This window comes from Drosophila serrata, unplaced genomic scaffold (genome assembly GCF_035046125.1).
Source record: "Drosophila serrata isolate PLE 108 unplaced genomic scaffold, ASM3504612v1 contig_72, whole genome shotgun sequence".
Lineage (NCBI taxonomy): Eukaryota > Metazoa > Arthropoda > Insecta > Diptera > Drosophilidae > Drosophila > Drosophila serrata.
In genome coordinates this window covers 38678-57339 of record NW_028256970.1, presented here as the reverse complement: position 1 = coordinate 57339, position 18662 = coordinate 38678, and the positions used below count along the sequence as shown (strand labels likewise).

General features: G+C 38.5%; 1 protein-coding gene across 1 annotated transcript in view; it reads left to right on the top strand.

Moving 5' to 3' along the window:
- Positions 1-5499: 5499 nt before the first annotated feature.
- Positions 5500-18662, top strand: part of LOC110191001 (uncharacterized) — a 51663-nt gene continuing 38500 nt past the window's right edge. The window contains exon 1 of the mRNA XM_020961715.2: positions 5500-6902. Coding sequence (XP_020817374.2) covers positions 5836-6902 — 1067 coding nt within the window. The 5' untranslated portion in view covers positions 5500-5835. The remainder of the gene's footprint in view (positions 6903-18662) is intronic.

Sequence of the window (18662 nt, the reverse complement as noted above, 5' to 3'; positions counted from 1 at the left end):
TAAAGGAGTTGGTGAGTTCGCAGCTGCATACATACACACATACATGAAGTGCACAATTCGTACATACATACATACATGAAGTGCAACAACAATTAAACGAAATTAGCAGGTCCGCGGACTTTTAGTGTAGCACAAGTGATTAATTAGTGCTAAAAATATGTATTATCCTTAAAACATACACAACGTCAACTGTTGCCATCAAACCATTGCAGCGAGAAAAAAAAGAAGAAAGAGAGAGAAGAGAGCCAGAAAGTGTGAGAGGCGCTTGGCCCTTATTTGCCATTTTCGGTCACCTGACGCGCGGGGGAGAATGAAAGAACGAAAAAGTGCGGAAAAGCGGAAAAACGGAAAAGCGGGTAATATCCAAATAGTGAGTGATATGTTTCTTTTTCCAATTTTTTTTTGTTGTGCATTTATTTGTGATTTTTTGTTGTGAATATTTTTGTGAAAATTTGTGTAAATTAAGAAAAACGCTTTCGGAGTTTCAACTTCCAGCTTCAAATAACAAAGTGAGTGCTGATCTCTTTTATATCTCTAATTATTTTATTAATCTGTTATATATATAAGTAAAGAAAATGTTCTAGAATTTTATTTTCCCCACATCCTTTATGCTCGTTGCGATTCGCCATTAGGGTTTGTGTCTCTGATATTTGCCCTTGAAAATGAAATGTAAACAAACGAAATGAAAGGAAAGTACGAAAGAAGGTTCCGTAATTTGAAGATATTCCTAAATACAAATGAAAACAAATTAAAACTCTTTAATATTACATATTTAAATATTATTTTTATGTTTATCTCTCCAATCTTATGTACCATGTTTATATATATATATATATATATGTGTATATATATATATATATATATATGTTATTGCTTATATTATTTTGTTATATATTATTTTTAAATGTATTACGCGTATATATATACTCTCGCCCAAAATGGTTTTCATAAGTGACGAATAAGTGGTTGCTTATATTCTGAACCTTAGCAACATGCTGCTCAACATGTTCTTAGCCATATTTAGCTAGCAACATTTCGAGACTCAAGTTTTCTTACTTCTTATACACTTTCAGGGTATTAAAATTATAAAATAAGCTTGTAACGCAATTAAGGAGTCTTTTCCGATCCTATAAAAAAAAAATATATATTGTTTTATATAAATATATATATACATATATATCGAGCAGCATCTCCTTTGGGAATAACATCTGACATGAATGTAAGAGAATTCACTGAAACTATTTCGGAATCCTTTAACAACATTACCTCCTGTATTTGTACTCGCAACAGAAGTAGAAGCCAACGACTACCAGCAACATCAGCTACCAGAAACATCGACTACTTGTGGCAATTGCGTAAATGATGTTCTAATACAACATCAATTACAATGGCAAGCGGCCCATGGCCGAAACCGTAATGATGTAGTCAGCCTCCGAGTTGCGTTTCAGCCAGGTCTTCGTCCCCATCCCCCCACCGCCTCCTTCGTCCCCCTTCGAACTCTGGCAACAACTTCTGGCTTGTGCTCCTCAATAAGCTTGTGGCATTCACGCCTTGTTGTTGCCAGCTTTATCCTCCTCTACTGTGGATGTTTGCTGCTGCCATTGCCAGTGTGTAGCTGTTATCGTTGTCGCTGAACCGGCTGCCACTCGGTCGGTCCCTGCTCTCGGCATCGCCGTAACAGTTGCCCGAGTGCATCCATATACAAACATACCCTGTACTCTGAAATGGAGTATCATGGCCGAGATTCATTTGAAAATTCTCACACGTTCCAATTGAAAAGTGAAAATGTAAAAATACAAAAGGGGACAATGGGAGTTTTGAGAAACGATAGGGAATTTACTTTGTATTAAAATTCACAATAGTTAGAAGGAATGAACAGTAGTTCGAGGGTTTTAATATCATAATAAAAAGATACGTAGTTCAATTTTATATTTTATGTGTAAAAACAACGAATAAGATAAAGAATGTTTAAAACTAAAACCATATAGAGATTTAAAGTCTCTTCGGATCGTAACTTTTTCAAGTAAATGTTTCCTTTATTGGTGTTATGAATTAATAGCAATATTATTAAATATCATTTTTAAATAGGGTACTCCAACGACCAAATCATTGAATTCTGTTGCTTTCTTGGTTAATTCGAGTAAAAATTTCATCCACGTTGCTTGCCGTTGTCGTTGCAGCAGCGGCAACAACAACCGTTTTACGCATGCGTGTGCCTTAGCCACTGGGCTACCTTACCTGTTGCACCTGCTCAGCCCCCTTCATGTAACCCCCCCCACCCGTTTTACGCCCACCAACCAGCTGACTATGGCACTGCTTCAATTTATGTTTTAATTGTGGAAATTATGTGACACATGTTGCTGCTGCTGCTGCTGCTGCTGTGGCTCTACTCCGCGTGCTTAGGCGGCGCATCTGAGAGCATCGAACAGAGCCGAAGAGCCGCCGTCTGTCATAACTGGTAAAGTTGTAATTAAACTGGTGCTGGGATCCCCATCCCCATGCTCATTTCCACTCCTCCTCTTGGGAAACTCTCCTCGGACTGCGTTCGTTGCCGCCCATTGGATGAAATTGTCTGGAATGGGACGACAGCGTTTTGTGGGTTTTTCTCGGGCTGGTTGTAAACATTTTACGGTTGTTTATTGCCATCAATTGATGTATGGGTGGATGTTTGGATGTTTGGGGAAGTTTTCCAGGATACTGGATAATAATTTAGTTCGAGTGTGAGCAGCTGATGGTGGAGTCAATTGGGCAGCTGATCGATACGGCTTTTGGTTTTGGTGGGAAATTAATTATTGTCATTAAATTGGAGGAAAACCTTAATTAAAAAAGTGCAGCCAACTTTAAATGTACTCGTTAAAAACTGGGTACTGTCCCCTCTTAATTTAATCTTTTAGCATTCTCAAAGAGAGTTATGAAAGTCTGGTAATTGAAAGTACCATCAAATCCTTTCAATATAAAATGGGTCTAAATTGCGTACAAAATGTAATCTAAGCCGAAATCATTGAGAAGTGAGAACTATATAATTAGACTCATTGGAATGGTTATGGTTATGGCTTTCGTTGCTTTTGCCTTCTGCAGAATAGCTCTAACTGCACTGTGATTGATTGATTGCGCCTTTAGACTGAGGAGTTGTTGACTTTACAGCGTGTTTATGGCTGCGCTTGAGTCTTGAACCCGAGTGAACTTAACACAAGCCAACCGCAAATAGTGCCTCCCGACTCCCCCAAAACAATAGTGGTCAAAATAGTAGCATATTTAGCCTATTTTAAGTAACCATTACTCCATAATAGATAATTAAAATGTGTTTTAATACACGAAAGCATAGCATTTCATTTCTTACAACTATGTGTATTTTGTTATGACTATGCCATATAATAAAACTATATTCTTATTGTCCTGTTAAAGACAATATATTATCATTTTGGCACTGCTATTACTTTAGCCACCGCTGTGGATACGTAAGCCAAACTTTATGGAGTGTTTGGGATTGGGGCACGTTGCCTAACCATAACGGTAATGGAGGTGCTAGTGTTGGCCCAACAACCGGATCGGTACAAAAAACTTTGGGTCACTCGCCGTGGAAGTCGGGGAAGTGTCTAATAATAAAAATCAAAATACCGTCACGTAAACCGATAACAAGGCGCAAGACCTGCGGATCTCTGGGAGGAATTGGAGTTACAGCCAAAACGCAATTAAGACCGACATTTTTATGGTGTTCAAACTATAAAATTCATATAATTAAATTGCAGTTATAACTATAACAGCGGCCAACAGAAGCCGCAGCAGCAGCCGCAGCACCGGCGACAGCACTGCCAACACCAGCAACGTGCAACATGCAACACAGCAACAGCAACACTAGCGAAACTATCATAAAGTTGGGATCAAATCATTTCTGAGAGTGAATAATTTATAAATTTAAATTTATAAATATGTTATAAACAATTTTACTTTTTACGTCATTCAAAAATGCCAAAAATTTCTCATTTTTAAATTACTTAATTACAAGCTATAATTATTTTCAACTTGAAAAGTGTAAGTAATGGTAATAAATCATTGCTTTATACCATTTACGGCGACACTGGCTAAGCTTTTTCAAACTATTAATTTCCTCAAGCCAATATTTTCAATGGCGATGGGTAATATATCCCATTAGTTCGATTATAATTAAGGAAATTATGTCCGTATGGAAATTATCAATTATCTGACTGTATTTATCAAATTGAAACAACGCCGGCAGCGCTGCAGCCGTGGAGCCACTTGGAGCGGAAAACAAAAGTTAAAAAGCGAGGGGAGGCGCCAAATAGTCCCGAAATTGGCCACTATCTTTATGCCCCCTCTATCCCTCCCCCTCACACTCACTCAGTATTTAGTGCAATTGTGCAGCAGGTGTCGAAAGCTCTCTGCTCTCTCAGCAGCTCCAAGCCGCTCTCAGCGAGCTTTTCAAACTGTTGTTTTGTTTTCATTTATTTTTTTTGCACGCTCTTCGGCTTTCTGTTACGGGTTTTGTGCCGGTTATTGTTGTTGCTGTTGCTTTGGAGTTGGTATTTTCATTGATGAAAATGCCATGGCTTATGAGAGAGAGAGAGAAAGAGAGAGTTGTGAGGGAGCAATAACAAGAGAGATACCAAAATTGGGAGAACTTGATCAGAGAGCCAAATTTTGGTTACAGTGGCAGACAGAAAAGTTGGTAAGGCAACATACATTAAGAAATTATTAAGATGTTTATAGATATTTAAAATTATTGAAAACCTACACAGAAGCCTTTGAAAACCTTGATTTTTGTTAAAGATTTAATTACATGTAACAACATAATATTTCGGATAATAGGAGTTCATAACATGGCTTATGGTCTGGCCAGTTTATGCTAATGGAGAAGTGAATTTTATTAAAAACAAGATACACATATTTTTAATAGGTGTTTTTTTAGACTCTATTTGGAAGTATAATTATTATTTTATAGTTCGGATAGTATATTGAATTTATTAAAAAAAATTATAACGATATTCAGCTTGCTTACAGTATACTTTTTCCGTAAACAAAACATATGTTTATAAGGTCAGATTTAATAACAGAACCATAACCAGATCCATGATAATGCTTGATATTTACCAACAGTTTTTTACTTTGATAGGAATAATTTAATTTATTAAAAAATGTAAAGAAACAGGTACCTAATTAAATGACAATATAAAAAAAGTTGATTAACATTACATTGCACAGATGTCAAGGTTTCTCAGTTGATCTCTTCCCGTTTCACCTCTGCACTCTCGCTCTCCCTTTCCCCCCTTTTCCCCTCTCTCTCACTTGGAAATTTCGCGAATACCTTTTTGGTAAAAACGAAACAGCTGAGCGCGCTCTCTAAGCCACAGCCACTCTCCGCTCTCTCTCAAGCTGCCAGCAGGTGCAGCGCAACAAGTGCCGCAGCGAGCTTCGGCTCTCTCTCTCTCTCTCTCGCCACACGAATGAAAGGCACCTAAGAGCTGAGCTCACCTGGTCGCCTCATTCGAATAAAAACTTTCGTGCGAGACGGACGTGAGTGACGGAGCATCGAGCTTCTTTTTTTGCCTATCAACAAAAAACTGTGTAAACTGCAACTTTGGCGCGACTTTTGTGCAAAACTGAACGACAAACGAAGCGAGATTGCAGCGAAATTAGATGTGAAACAAGTGCAGAATAAGAGATAGAGAGAGAGAGAGAGAGATATAGAAAAGCGGCGTACCTGTGCAACGGAGCACTGTGTTAGCCAAGTGTAACGATAAGCAGCGATACCCAATACCCCGACCAACTAAAAGGAAAGCAACACACATAAATAATACCCCTTAGTGGCCAGCAGCCATGTCTACCACTACGAAACTGGAGCAGCAGCAGCACTCGAAGCCCATACTGAGTCCAACCCGATCCCTGGACGAAGGTTTCGAAAGCGATCCGGATCGGGTTTCCACAGATTCGGAGCATCAGACAAGTGGAACCGGCACTGGCATCACCACCACCACCACCAGCAACACCAGCAACACGAACAATGCCAGCAAGCTGGCTCAGCTCAGCTCGGCGGCCACTGGCGGCGCCACCAAAGCGGCATCGTCCAGTCCTCCATCCTCCAATCCCATCGGAAGTTCGGGCAATGCCACCAGGGGTGCCCTCACCCTGGCTGCGCCACAAATCCAAAGGAGAGAGTTCTTCAAGGATCAGGGACCAAAACTGCAGAGGCAACAGGCTCAGCCTCCGCAGCATCAGCATCAGCATCAGCATCAGCCTCGACTGCAGTATCAGAAGCAGCGACAACCACTGGTGCCCAGTGCCGCCTCCAGTGTTCACAATCATCGATTGACCTCGGGCATTGTCGGATCCTCGGGGTCGGGAAACACCGGAACCGCCACATCAAACTATAGGCGCGGACGCAGGCTCCACATGAATCCCCATCATCCTGCCCGCAACGGAATCCGTTCGCATTCGGTGGATGCCATATCAAGACACAATCGCCATGGTTACGATCCCAGTAGCCTGATCCTGAAGCACGATGGGAATGGCAATATCAGTAGCAGCAGCAGCAGCAGTGCCGCGGGTGGCGCCACCCGCATGTTGAACTACAAGACAACGGGCGGCGGAGCAAGTGCAACCGGAGCCCCGGCAGCTGGACAGGCTCTGCTGGTCCAGCCCATCTCCAGTGCCACCTTGTCGCCCCTGGTGGCTGCTGGGGTTGTGGATGGAGTGGAGGGTGGTGGATCGTCGCCAGTGATTGCCTCGGCCACCCACAGCCTGTACACCTTTTATCCGGCGGAGGGAAACCTTCAGGTGTGGCAGACAGAGTGCGGTGACCTTACCTACAAGTCGTCCCGGAATATGCATCAACTTCACAAGGCGCCCGTGTGCTGGACGCAGTCTATACCCAGACAGGCCAGAAGGTGAGTGTTTCCTTTAGGGGAAATGTTATAAATTAGTTTTAGGTGGAATATGGATGAGGAAAATGTATTTGCATTAGGATTTTATTAATCACAGTTGTCATAAGCTCTGGAAATTTAATATTTTGCAAAGTAAAAGTTTTAAAAAAGTATAGAAAACTCATTTTAATATCTTATGGGAAAGATATATTGTATCTTTTCGGTTCCATTTGTGTCTCCTAAGAAAGTTTCATGATAGATCACTCTCCTCCATTCTAGTTCTTTAATTAACTAAGAAACATACACAAGTATTATTTTTAGACAAGCTACACTTAAAACTAGAGCTCAATAAATCGCTCAAAATGTAAGCTAATTAGTTAATGGTTCGGCTTTATTTTTGGCCAAAAAATGAAGTCAATAGCCATTTCATCTTTAGCGCTCGGCCAGAGTGAAAGTCTTTTTAACAGCATCGGTATCGGGCCAAGACGCGAACAGAGATAGTGAGAGAGTGGGCAATGATGGAGAGAGAAAGAGGGCCGCAGCAGCAACAGCAGCAGCAGCAACATCAGCAGCAACATCAGCAGCAGCAACGCGCATGTGTCATTTAGCTTTGGCCGCGGGGCAGGTTGCTGCAGTGTTGCAAGTTGCGCTGTGGCAATTAAAATGCCTCTTGGAAACTGCTTCACATTGATTAGCTCTCAGAGCAGCTCCCGACCCTTAGCAGACTGTTAAATCGCCCTTACATAACTTAACATTGCCCGGGGTTCGCCCCGAAATAGTGTAGTGTGTGTGCCTGTGTGTGACCCCAAATTAAACGCAAATTGCACACCGAAATTCAGGCACATAAAGTTTGCCAATTTCGCGCTTAACATTTCCAAAAAGACATTTTAAGTTTTGCCTAAATTTGGGTTGGGTTTTTTTTTTTCGGGGGGCCTGTTACAATTTTTGTCTGCGAAATGTGTCCGAAATACTTAATAGCTCTTGCAATCGTTTAACTTTTATATTTTTTATGGTTTGAGAGGCTTTTCATTGCTAAGAAAAAGTAAATATATTGTAAAATATTATTAAAGGCGTGGAAAATGGATGAAAAAGAGTTTGGTAAAAGTGACCGAAATTATTAGCTAATTTCAATGGAGTAATCAAATGGTGTAATAGTTAATAAAATATATATATTCTTATAATGACTATAGTTCAATTTTTATATTAAAGGTAGAGTTGAATTTAACTAAAAGAAAGTGGCCATCTTAATAAATGTTTATTTTAACTAATACTTTTAATTATGTGAAAATAACTACAAGACAATAATTAAGTATTCATAAAATCGGGATATCTTAAACGGAAAAATTAGGCTAGGCTCATAAGCAATATAAATACTGATATACAGACATGTAATGATTGTCTGATTTTCAATGCAAAATAGGAAATATTTTGAATTTTACTTTCAAATTGCATGTAATGCCTAAATGACTTTTGATGTAGCAATTCAGTTTCAGTTTCATTTGAAGTTTTCATTGCATAAGCACACGCAAATATGTTTATTAAAAGCCTTTTACTTTGACTAAGAAAACCGCCCACATCAACGCCCCATCAGGCTCGATCCAAAAATGGCAAACATTTCAATCAGCGGGAGGAAACATGCAAAGTGAATCAAGAGCGAATGCAAATGTGGCAGCAACAGGCGGCAGCTGTAACGTTGATAAGACTCCCCCCCCCAGGGGCACATTCAATCGAAAGACTTAGGCAACGAACTCGATTAGTTCAACGCACTGAAAGATGATAGATGATGTGACCGCAGGTTGTAGTTGCAGTTGCCTTTGGAATTTTCTCTATTACGATTTGCTGTTGAGCTTCGATTGATATCACATTTGAAAACACAACAACTCTACAACTCTGTTGCAAATCAAATTGCATGATGCGCAAATATTTCGCTTCGACAGCAACAATAAAAGTAAAAGTTTTTTATTTCGCTTTGGCAAAATTTATTTACATAGTTTGGAGTACACATTATGTTTATTTTATTTCTCCCCTTTTTTTACAATGTGTCATACCTTTGCACACTTTTGCTTTTCACGAGACATTAGTTTAAGGTTTTTTTTGGTGTCGTGGATGCTGTGTTTGGATGGACCAAGTGTAGGTGTCCATTCGAAAGTGTTTTTTATTAAGTGTGTGTGTGTTTTCAGCCGAGGTGTTGCTGGAAAGATGATTTGCTTGCTTTTTGGCGTGCGAAAGTTTTGTTTATTTCTTTTTTTTTTTGGGGAGATGAAGACAGAGTAGCGTTTTTTGATGTCTGCCCGATAGTGCCAAGCTTCCGCTTTATGCATATTATGGGAATTTGCTATAAATATATGTAATTGCATTTTATTAAAAATTTAAAACTTAACTTAAACTTGTAAAATGCGTGAAGTAGAATGTTTTTGAATTGCGAAATTAATCAATTTAATATGAAATCTAACCAAGTTTTTGTATGTTTCCACTCTTATTCCTTAAGGTTATAATTTCTGTAACTCATTTAACTTTAGATCTTTTATACTTATTCTTTTTGATCCAAAGCAAGTCCATCAATATCATGGCCAACCCTCTTGAAGGCTACACCTTCAGTGTATCTTTGTTGTGTGTTCATTTTCAATGACGCCATTAAAGAGCCCATGAGATTGTCACTTAATCGCTGGTGCTTTTGCCACTTGCGACTTAATTTGATAAACAAATGCCGCTAATTGCTCCCCATTAACCAATAGGGATAGAGAGAGATAGGCAGAGAGAGAGAGAGAAGGGGAGAGAGGGGGAGACCGAACCATAATTGCCAACTATTTACCTTTTGCGCCTGAGGTGAGGGCTAAAGCTTCCTTCTGATTGCTGTTTGCCAGTCACTTTGCGCCGAGCAACCTGTTGATAGATAGATGATCGGCATTCACTTTGATTGCTCATCACTGAGCTCATCATCAGAGCCAAATCATTGGCAAATATGGTGCCTAATTAAAAGAAATAAAAGCTCAAATAGAATCGAAGAAGATCTTCCGTATTTGCCCCAATGCTTTGCTTGTTTTTTATTTTATTTTTGGCACACACAAAAGATTCGTATGTCAATATTTTGTGGCAACAGAGAGGCAGAGATGTTCAATGAGCTGGGATCCTAAAAATAGATCAAGGGGCTGTCAAATGAGACAAGTAAACTCTTTTTTTTTTGTACATAACGTGAACTGCTAAATTGTTTTGTTTACTTTTGAGCGAAATGTTGTCACCACAAATACGAATGACTTAAGCAGCGAACTTGGCGTTTATGCAATATCCACATTGTTGGCCCGCTTAGGATATATCTCATGAAATGATTCATTGTCTTGACTCAAATCTTCAAAAATCCGAGCACATTTCAAGCACTTTCAATGCCATATTTTTCGTGGGTAATTGCTTTATTTTTTTTTTTTGGCACCCACTCTTGACGTCGCTGAAACACTTTCAATTTCAATGCTTTGACGTCTGTTTTAGCACCATTTTTGGACGAGTCATCAAGACAAAAGAACTATTAAATGGAGATCACAATTCTATGGAAACGTTAACCCAAGTACCCTTCCTCACCACCCCACTACCCCACAGTAATTGAGTCGTTGTCAATGACATCAGAGCCAGCTGAAAATGAATAGTAACTGAAAAAAAACTTCATATAAAAGCAGCCGGAAATGCAGCGAACACTTCCCAAGCCTCTATAGGGTTTCCCGCTGAACTGTTTGTTACACTTTTCCCTCTGACCACTTAGCATTCGCCACTCTGGTAATTATGCGAAAATGAAAACAATACCCACCTGGATGAGTCACCGCCGACAGTTGTCGACACCTGCCGACCGCTTTGGGTCACGGGCCAACAATGTGAACTCACATGTGAAGAGAGTCTCTGGTCTCTGGTCTCGGGTGCACGGGTTCAGGTCACCCCGGGGTCGGTTAGCGAGCCAAATTGTAAAATGCAATAAAATTTTGCTGCCATAAAGCAGCCGTGTTTTTGTTTCGAGTGCGAGTCATGGTAATTATCCTCTGGACAAATGAATTTTTCCAGAGTGTGTGCACGGTATGCAAAACTAAATACATTTTTTTTGTTTTCGTTGCAATTACTTTTGCGGGTTTGGTGGAGGGAAAGTCATTTTGTAGAGTATCGAATTTGCCACCTCTGACACACGGGGGTTGCACCAGATCCATGGGAATTCTTTGAAAATTTTATACATTTTGTGAAACCTTAGTTTTGTAGTATAGTTAAACTTTGTATGCTTGAAATTTAGTTATTTTCTGATAGTAAAACATGCGAAAATACCATTTAAGAACTTAGATACAATTACAGCTCAAAAACTATTTCTAGCAAGCTTATTTTAAACCCATTTTAATTCAATTATTTATGTTTCCCTTGCTTACAACTTTAAATAACAAGCTGGCATTAATAAATTCAAAAGATTTATGCTCTAGATTTATATAGAAAAGTCACATAAATATCTTGGCAAGGCCCAAACCCATGGAAACCGCAGAAACCTCACGTTTAATTTAAAAAAGCAAAATGCAATTTAAGCGAGGCGAACAATTTTGATGAACCGCTTAGATGTTGTTGGGCCAGGAGAAAAGCCACAGCTAACAAAAAAAAAGGGGGGAGAACTTGGCAAATAAATACAATTTTAACACCTTTTGCTCCACATTCCTTTTTGGCCAGTTCCGTTAGCCATGAACGATGATGGCCTGGCCCAGCTCGGGCATCAATTGTTATTATTATTAATTAGAAAAAATATTTCGCCGGCCATAGCGAGATAGTCCAGGCCTGGACCAGAACCCAGCCCAAACATCGCCTGACTGGAATTATCAGAGCAGAGGCATCAAGCCATTGGGAGCTGCAAGTTGCAAGTGCTGGAGCCGAGTCCGAGTTATTTGGTCCAGAGTTTTGATTGGAACTCCTCGCGGCCGTGACATGCGAGCTCCGGAGCTATATACATGGCTCCTCCGTGTCAGCAAATTAGAGAAATATTTTGTTTGCTCAGTAATTGGCAATTGATCCAGCGATCTCTCCCCCGTAACGTTCCGAAAACCAAAAACCGAAAACCAGAAACGGGGCTTTACAAATTGCCGTGAAGCTCGTGGAGCACACGCCCCAAAAAAAATATAAAATAAAAAAAAATACACATATATGAAATCAATAAACGTCTCATAAATAATGCCCATCGATTCCGGTTTGCCAGCTTTCGGCTTATAAAGAGAATCTCCGTAAGAAATTTGCATTTTCAAATTTTAAAATTAGCATCACAAAGAGCTGATCAGCAAGAAAATTTAATACAAAAAACAACAACCTTTGGCTATAAAATTATATTTAGAAAATGATAGTCGGCAGTTCTTTTCGCTTTCAGTGGGGAAAAGAACAAAGCATTTTGTTTAAAACCTAAAAAAAACTATAAAATTATGCAAGCTGCTGTTGAGCAATAATTTTCAAGACAAAAGATTTGCCAAAAAGTGTGTAGTTTAAGTTATGTGCACTTAAGAAGTGATTAAAGGTAATATATTTGATCACAAATATATTTATCATATTTCTTTACAAATTATAGATTTGAAAACATTTAAAGGAATTACCACAAATTTAGCAAACTTTCATTTCCCCCAAAAATGTTGCGTGATTTATGTTTTTTGTCGTTGACTTGGCGAAATTCTTTAAATTATATTTTTCTGTCTGGGGTTTTAATTACAGAAATCCACGAAATATGCTAATTAGAGACTGTGAGCGACAAAGAAATTTATGTTTTGGTCAAAAGGGAAAATGTTTCTCCTTATTCCATTTACCATTTATATATGTGGGCAGAAAAAGTAAAAGCCAACACAAATTAGAATAAAATACAGAGGTTAGCTTAAAATTAACTTGTGTTTTGGGGTCACAGAATACTAAAAACTAAATACATTGAGGATGCGATTCTGTAAGCTCTCACAATTATATTCTATCCGGAATCGGACTGTAAAGTTAACTAAGAACTAATTACTTGAACGTACGACGCATCTTCTTAGCTAAACTGCCTATAAAATGTTCAGATAAGATTGAAAACGTTTTAGTCTTCTTTTTATGGTTCGAGAGGTTGGCAATTTAAAGCTATTTCAGTTTAAATAATTACAGGCAACGGGCCACTTCATTGAACAAAATAAATTAAAGAAAAAGAGGAAGAGAAGACAAATCATATAAAAGAAAAATAATCGTAAAAGAACAAAGAACGTTCAACAAATTAAATTAAATTGCTATACAAATTCACTTTGCCATACCCTAAAAGGAAGCATCTCAGAATTTAGGAAGCATATATATATTTAATAAAATAAAATAAATGTATATATATTCTATTAAAAAGTTCTTGAAAGTATGAGTCACTTTGTTACTATTCTTTAAATAAAATTTTAACACTTTATCTTAGATCTTCGACTACCTCTAGTGTATTCAATCTTCGGTTTGTAAATGTTATCTTCCTTTCTGTTCTTTATTTTTATTGATTCTGAGTGCGTGACAAAAATAATAAAAACCAAGACAAAAGAGAAAAAGAGTTGAAACCTTTACAAATTAGAGAGGAAACAATCTCCAAAGTTCTCTGGACACTATTTTAATGGTTGGAGGGTATTACGCAATGGGAATGGAAAGAATGGAACTGAGAAAAAAAGATAGGAAATTTCATCTTACAACTAATTTATGTAAGCGGAAATACCAAAAAACAGAATCTGGAATTTGAAAGTAGAAGCCAGTTCTTTGATCCCCCTTTCATAAGAGTGCGTAGATCAGCTTAATTGTTTACTCGCACTCATAATTCTAATTTGTTTTTGTTTCTCTGCCGGGTTTTTCACACGCTTTCGCTTCTCAAGAAGTTCTTTATAAAGTTGTTTGCTTGCCTAAAAATGAATTTAAACAATTCTTATTCCATTTCTTTGGCTCTGCCTTTTGTTTACTTGGGTTTTTGATGGATACATTTTTGGTCTTTCGGCTTGACAGTAAGTAGCAATTTGCCACAGAGGTTTGTGGTTGTTGTTTATATTGTTTATGTTATTATGCAAATGAGGCAAGTGACAAGCCAAATATGTCTGCTTTTGCTTTGAGTGGGTGTAATGCTCAGCGACAGCATTTAAAATTCTGTTTTTCGATTCGTTTTGCTGGATTTTTTCGCTTAATAGATCCGGCCATTTAAATTGGATATGCTTCTTTGGTTAATTAGTTTGTAGACATGTTATTTATTTATAGAAAATTGCCATGAAATCATCTGCAATTTGTTATCAAAGAAGGAAGCTTCTCGTTTCTAGTTTCTATATTATACATTACATTATATGCTTCTTAGTTAAAATACCCCTTCAAGTACTTAACCTTATCAGGTACTCTCCATCAGGGTTTAGATGCAAAAGCCTTATATAGAAGTCACAGTTTCCGATAAGACAATTCCAGCCGAGTAACCCATTTGCCTCATTTGTCTTTTCTGCTGTTGTGGCTGCTGCTGATGCTGCTGCAGATGCTGATGCTGATGCTGATGCTGATGCTGCTGCTGTGTTGCATACACCCCCACATATAAGAAATGCAGTGAAAAACAGGGACGGCATATTTTCAACACCTGCCTTGCCTCGACTTTGCCCGTCAACCTTTGTGCCACTTTGCCAGTTCCCAAAAACTCACTTTTGTGTCATTGCAGCAGTTGTGGCTGTTGTTCCGTTCCTCTGGGAGATAAGCGGCAAAGAAAAACTATTTGCCAGCAAATGTTGTCGTTGCCTTTGGCTGCTGGGGAGCGGAGGAGCTGGTGGAAGCTGGTGGAAGCTGCTGGAAGCAGCTCCTCCGGGGGTTCCGGAGGAGGCTGGGTCTGTCTGCATGCATTAGAGCAAAAGTTGCAGTCAACAAATTAACTTGGTGAGGGAAAAGAAGAAGATGGAGAAGAAGCCAGAAGCCAGACAGACAGACAGCCAAAAGGTAGACGCATCGCTGGCTTTTCAGAGGCTTTTCCCCCCCAGGTATCCCCCTCTTCACCTTCGTCCTCCTGTTGTGACTGCAAATATGCGAACTGCGCATCTTATTAAGAAAGAAAGTACTTTCTGTCAGGCAGCTGTTGTTTTGTTGGTCCGTTGTTGCTGCTCACTGTTTTCTACCATATAAACTTGGATATGTATATATATAATTATACACTATCTTGGAGAGTTGATTGGTTATCTCAGAGAGTACAGAGAAATTTTGGTATAATATTAAGTAAGACTTCAGAACACTATACAAGCTTCTATATAAGTACTTTCCAAGTAAACTTCTTGTACAATTTTAGTTCTGATTATCTTATTTCCTTTATAAAAGTGTAAATAAAAATCGTTGCTTAGCTAAGCTAGATTTTTCTATTATCATCTATACAATATATAGTTTTTTTCGCTCAGCTTTTCTTGTCTGCATTTTCAAGTGCCGTGCGAACTTCAACTTGATGTCTCGTTGTTGTTGCTCTTGGTTGTGCCACACAAGATGACTTCCCCTGGCCAAGAAGGTGGTCCTCTCCCCCACAGCTTGCCACCCCTTAGGGGCACAAATATATATAGAGAGAGAGAGAGAGAGAGAGAGAGATCGGGACCGGAGTTGCAACTTGTCTTATTATGATTACAAATACCTTGGCTAGAGCCCAACTGGTTGGACTTGTTTACTTGGGGTTTTCATTCGGCGCTTTTCTATCATAATTCCAAATGCATTTAAATTGGCCCAAAAAAAAACCCAAAGCCAGGTTGCCCAACAAGATTTATTTACACTATTTTTTGCCGGTTGCCTTAATTGCCTTTAATGCAATTAAATACAAATATTTTTTCCTTTTCGTTGTATTTAATTTGTCAAAGAGTGTAAATATTTGGCTTAGAGCTTTGTTTGTTTTGCTTAATTAAATTAATTGCAAATAATTGTCAAACTATGTTGAACATGGGAATGGAATGCGCAGAAATCAAGTAAAATAAAATCATAAAATAGGGAAAGGAGTGCTTGGTTATTAGGGTTTCTTAGTTGAATTTAATTGGTTGTTTAAATACAGATTTATACATTTTTAAAAAGACAACTGATTTTGCAATTTTTTAATTAGTCTGGAAATACAATAAGGCAGATTGGAGAACCCGGAAAGAGAGTTCTAACAAAGTTATTATGTGCGTTTTATGATTACTCTCAGCACGTTATGGGGTTATATAACCCGATGGCTATCTTAATGCCCATTGAGGGCCCCCTGACCACACTCAATCCCGGGAGCTTCGTTCCATTCCCCTGAGCAAGATGATCGGCTGAAAAGAAAATGCCATAAAGGTTCACTTTCCTATCTATCCACGAATCCGGGGCCCTCGGATGTTGATGATGTAATTGGACCCTGGGCCTCCTAATTAAGTCACGCAAAATTTAAGCTAATTTGCAGTTCTTTTCCCGAGTTTCCATACTTCTAATTGGACCTTAGAGTCATCGGACTTGGCCAAAAAAAGAATAAAAAAACACAAAAGCAAAGTAATAATTATGTAAACAAGGAAGTAAGCAAACTGAATGCGTAAACAGAAACTTTTACTTGCAACGTTTTGGCTTCCTTTCAACATAAAACGACGGAAACTGCCCAGAAGGCAAAATGGTTAGTGCAACTGGGCCTAAACATTAAGTTTTTTTTTTGTTTTTGAATCAGGTTTGCTTGATGTTTGATCACTTGCCAGGCTACCATATCGAAAACGAAAGTGCAAATAGGTAGCTGGTGGAAAAGTGTAAAGTGGGGGGAAAATCGAAAGACGTGAATTGAAAAACCGCCTGGCGACAGCCATCGATAATCGAATGACAACAAAGAAATACCTTTTTCCTCCCGGCTCTCTCTCTTTCTTCTTGTTTGCTTTGGCTTGGCCACACTTTTGATTTCCGCATCGTCGTTGGATTTTCTCGTGCTCATTGGAGCGCCTCTGTGCAGTGAAGGGAAAATGGGGGAAAATGTCGAGACTGATTTTCGGTCCAACGGTTGACCACGTTCAATTAACATGGAAAGTGCTGAAAATGAAACCGAAATTAGGTCTATTTGACGGTTAATTGAACTGCGGGGAAACTAGGTATGGCAGAGTCTTAAAAAAAAGACTTTATTTAAATAAGAAAACATATTTATTTCATATATTTACTTAATCTCTTAATCGCTTTGCTTTACTTTCATTTGTTGCGAGTAGAAAATGCCACATAATAATGCATCCTCGAGATACTCTCTCTTTCACTCGCGATCTTGGCCAACGTTGTTTTTGCCGCCAATAACAATAATTTCCTGTTGAAGAAAAATTGCAAACTCTGCTAATTTGCTGTAAATAAACGACGCGCAAATAATATACAATTAATTGCTATTCCCAGCTTCAACTTGCAACCGAAGCTACGAGTCCAGTTTTAGCGGTCAAGATGCAATGGACATGGCAATGGCAATTTATTCAAGCGAAAAACCTGACTTAATCCTAATCTTTCATTAAATTGGGGGCTGTAAATATTAGTATCCAATTTTCTGAAGTTTTGGAATAAGGATTTTTATTAATAATAATTCACAGAATAAAAACAAAAAGTCAGAGGGCATAATATACATTTTAGAGGGTTCAAAGCTTGATAGTTATTTTTCTTTCAATATATATCCTCCCCTAATTTTTCCCGGTGATGCTCTGGTATCTCCTGGCTCTGGCTAGGACCCCTGATCTTCCAGCTTTATCCGCTCCCTGCTGTCTTTTAGCTGGCAGATCGAACCTTCCTGGGGAACCAATGGGCAACGCCCACACGCAAAAGATTCTTCGAGGGCAATTTGGTGTTTGGGGCGCTCTGATCGGCAAATTATGAAGTGCCAAGGAAGCCATTTAAACGATTTAATGGCACGCTGCGTTTCCACCGCGTTTCCCAATGATCGTAAATAAACAGAACCTCGATCCCAGAGCAGAAAGAAGATCAGGAGCTGTCCCCCATGGTAGCCCTTGGCTTCGAATGAAGATGCCCTCTCGCCTGGTGGTCTAGGTTTTAGATTTACTCCACATTGGTCTTGAATTGAATGTTTTTCCATGGGAAATGAATTGATTATTGCCGTCTGAGGGTCTGGGGATCCAATAGGAGAAATGAATTCATTGGCTTGAAATGACATTGTTGTATATTTCATTCGGAAAAGATGATATAAAGAGACCACCAGCTGAAATCGGATCAGAAATACTTTATTCATGTGGTGTCTACTTTTGATTGTATTAAATTATTGTTTATTCATGGAGGAGCACCCCTGTGTCTCTGTATCTTCGAAGATTATTTTATTAATGTAAGTTTTAATTGTCTTTTCAGCCATATTTGTTTGTTGTTACATGAACAACAAATGAACATGTTTATAATATTATAGTCCTATTCAAATATTGTTTTTACTTGAGACTTTTTAAAGGCCTTTGAAGATTTGTGTTTTTATGTGCCTTTCAATAATCATTGAACTTGTATATGTATCTTTTATGAGAGATTTCAGCAGTTTTCATCCATTTTTAAACGACTTTTAGCAATTAAATGGCACAAATAAATGTTGGAAAACATAAATGATGGCTGTTCCTGTATTTTAACTGAACAAAAAGAACAAGTTTTTCTTTTCAGTTAAATATTTTTTAATAAAAAATCAGGCAAACGCTTCCATTTGAAAAGAAAATTCCCCAAGAAAGGCATTAATTACCATTCCAAGTGAATTAAAAGAACCCACTTTTATTATGAATTAATTCCCTTAATTCAGGTGGCTTTCCAACCCAATTAGAATGTATCTTTTTGTGGTAGAAAAGTCAGAGACAATTGAAATTCACTTACAAG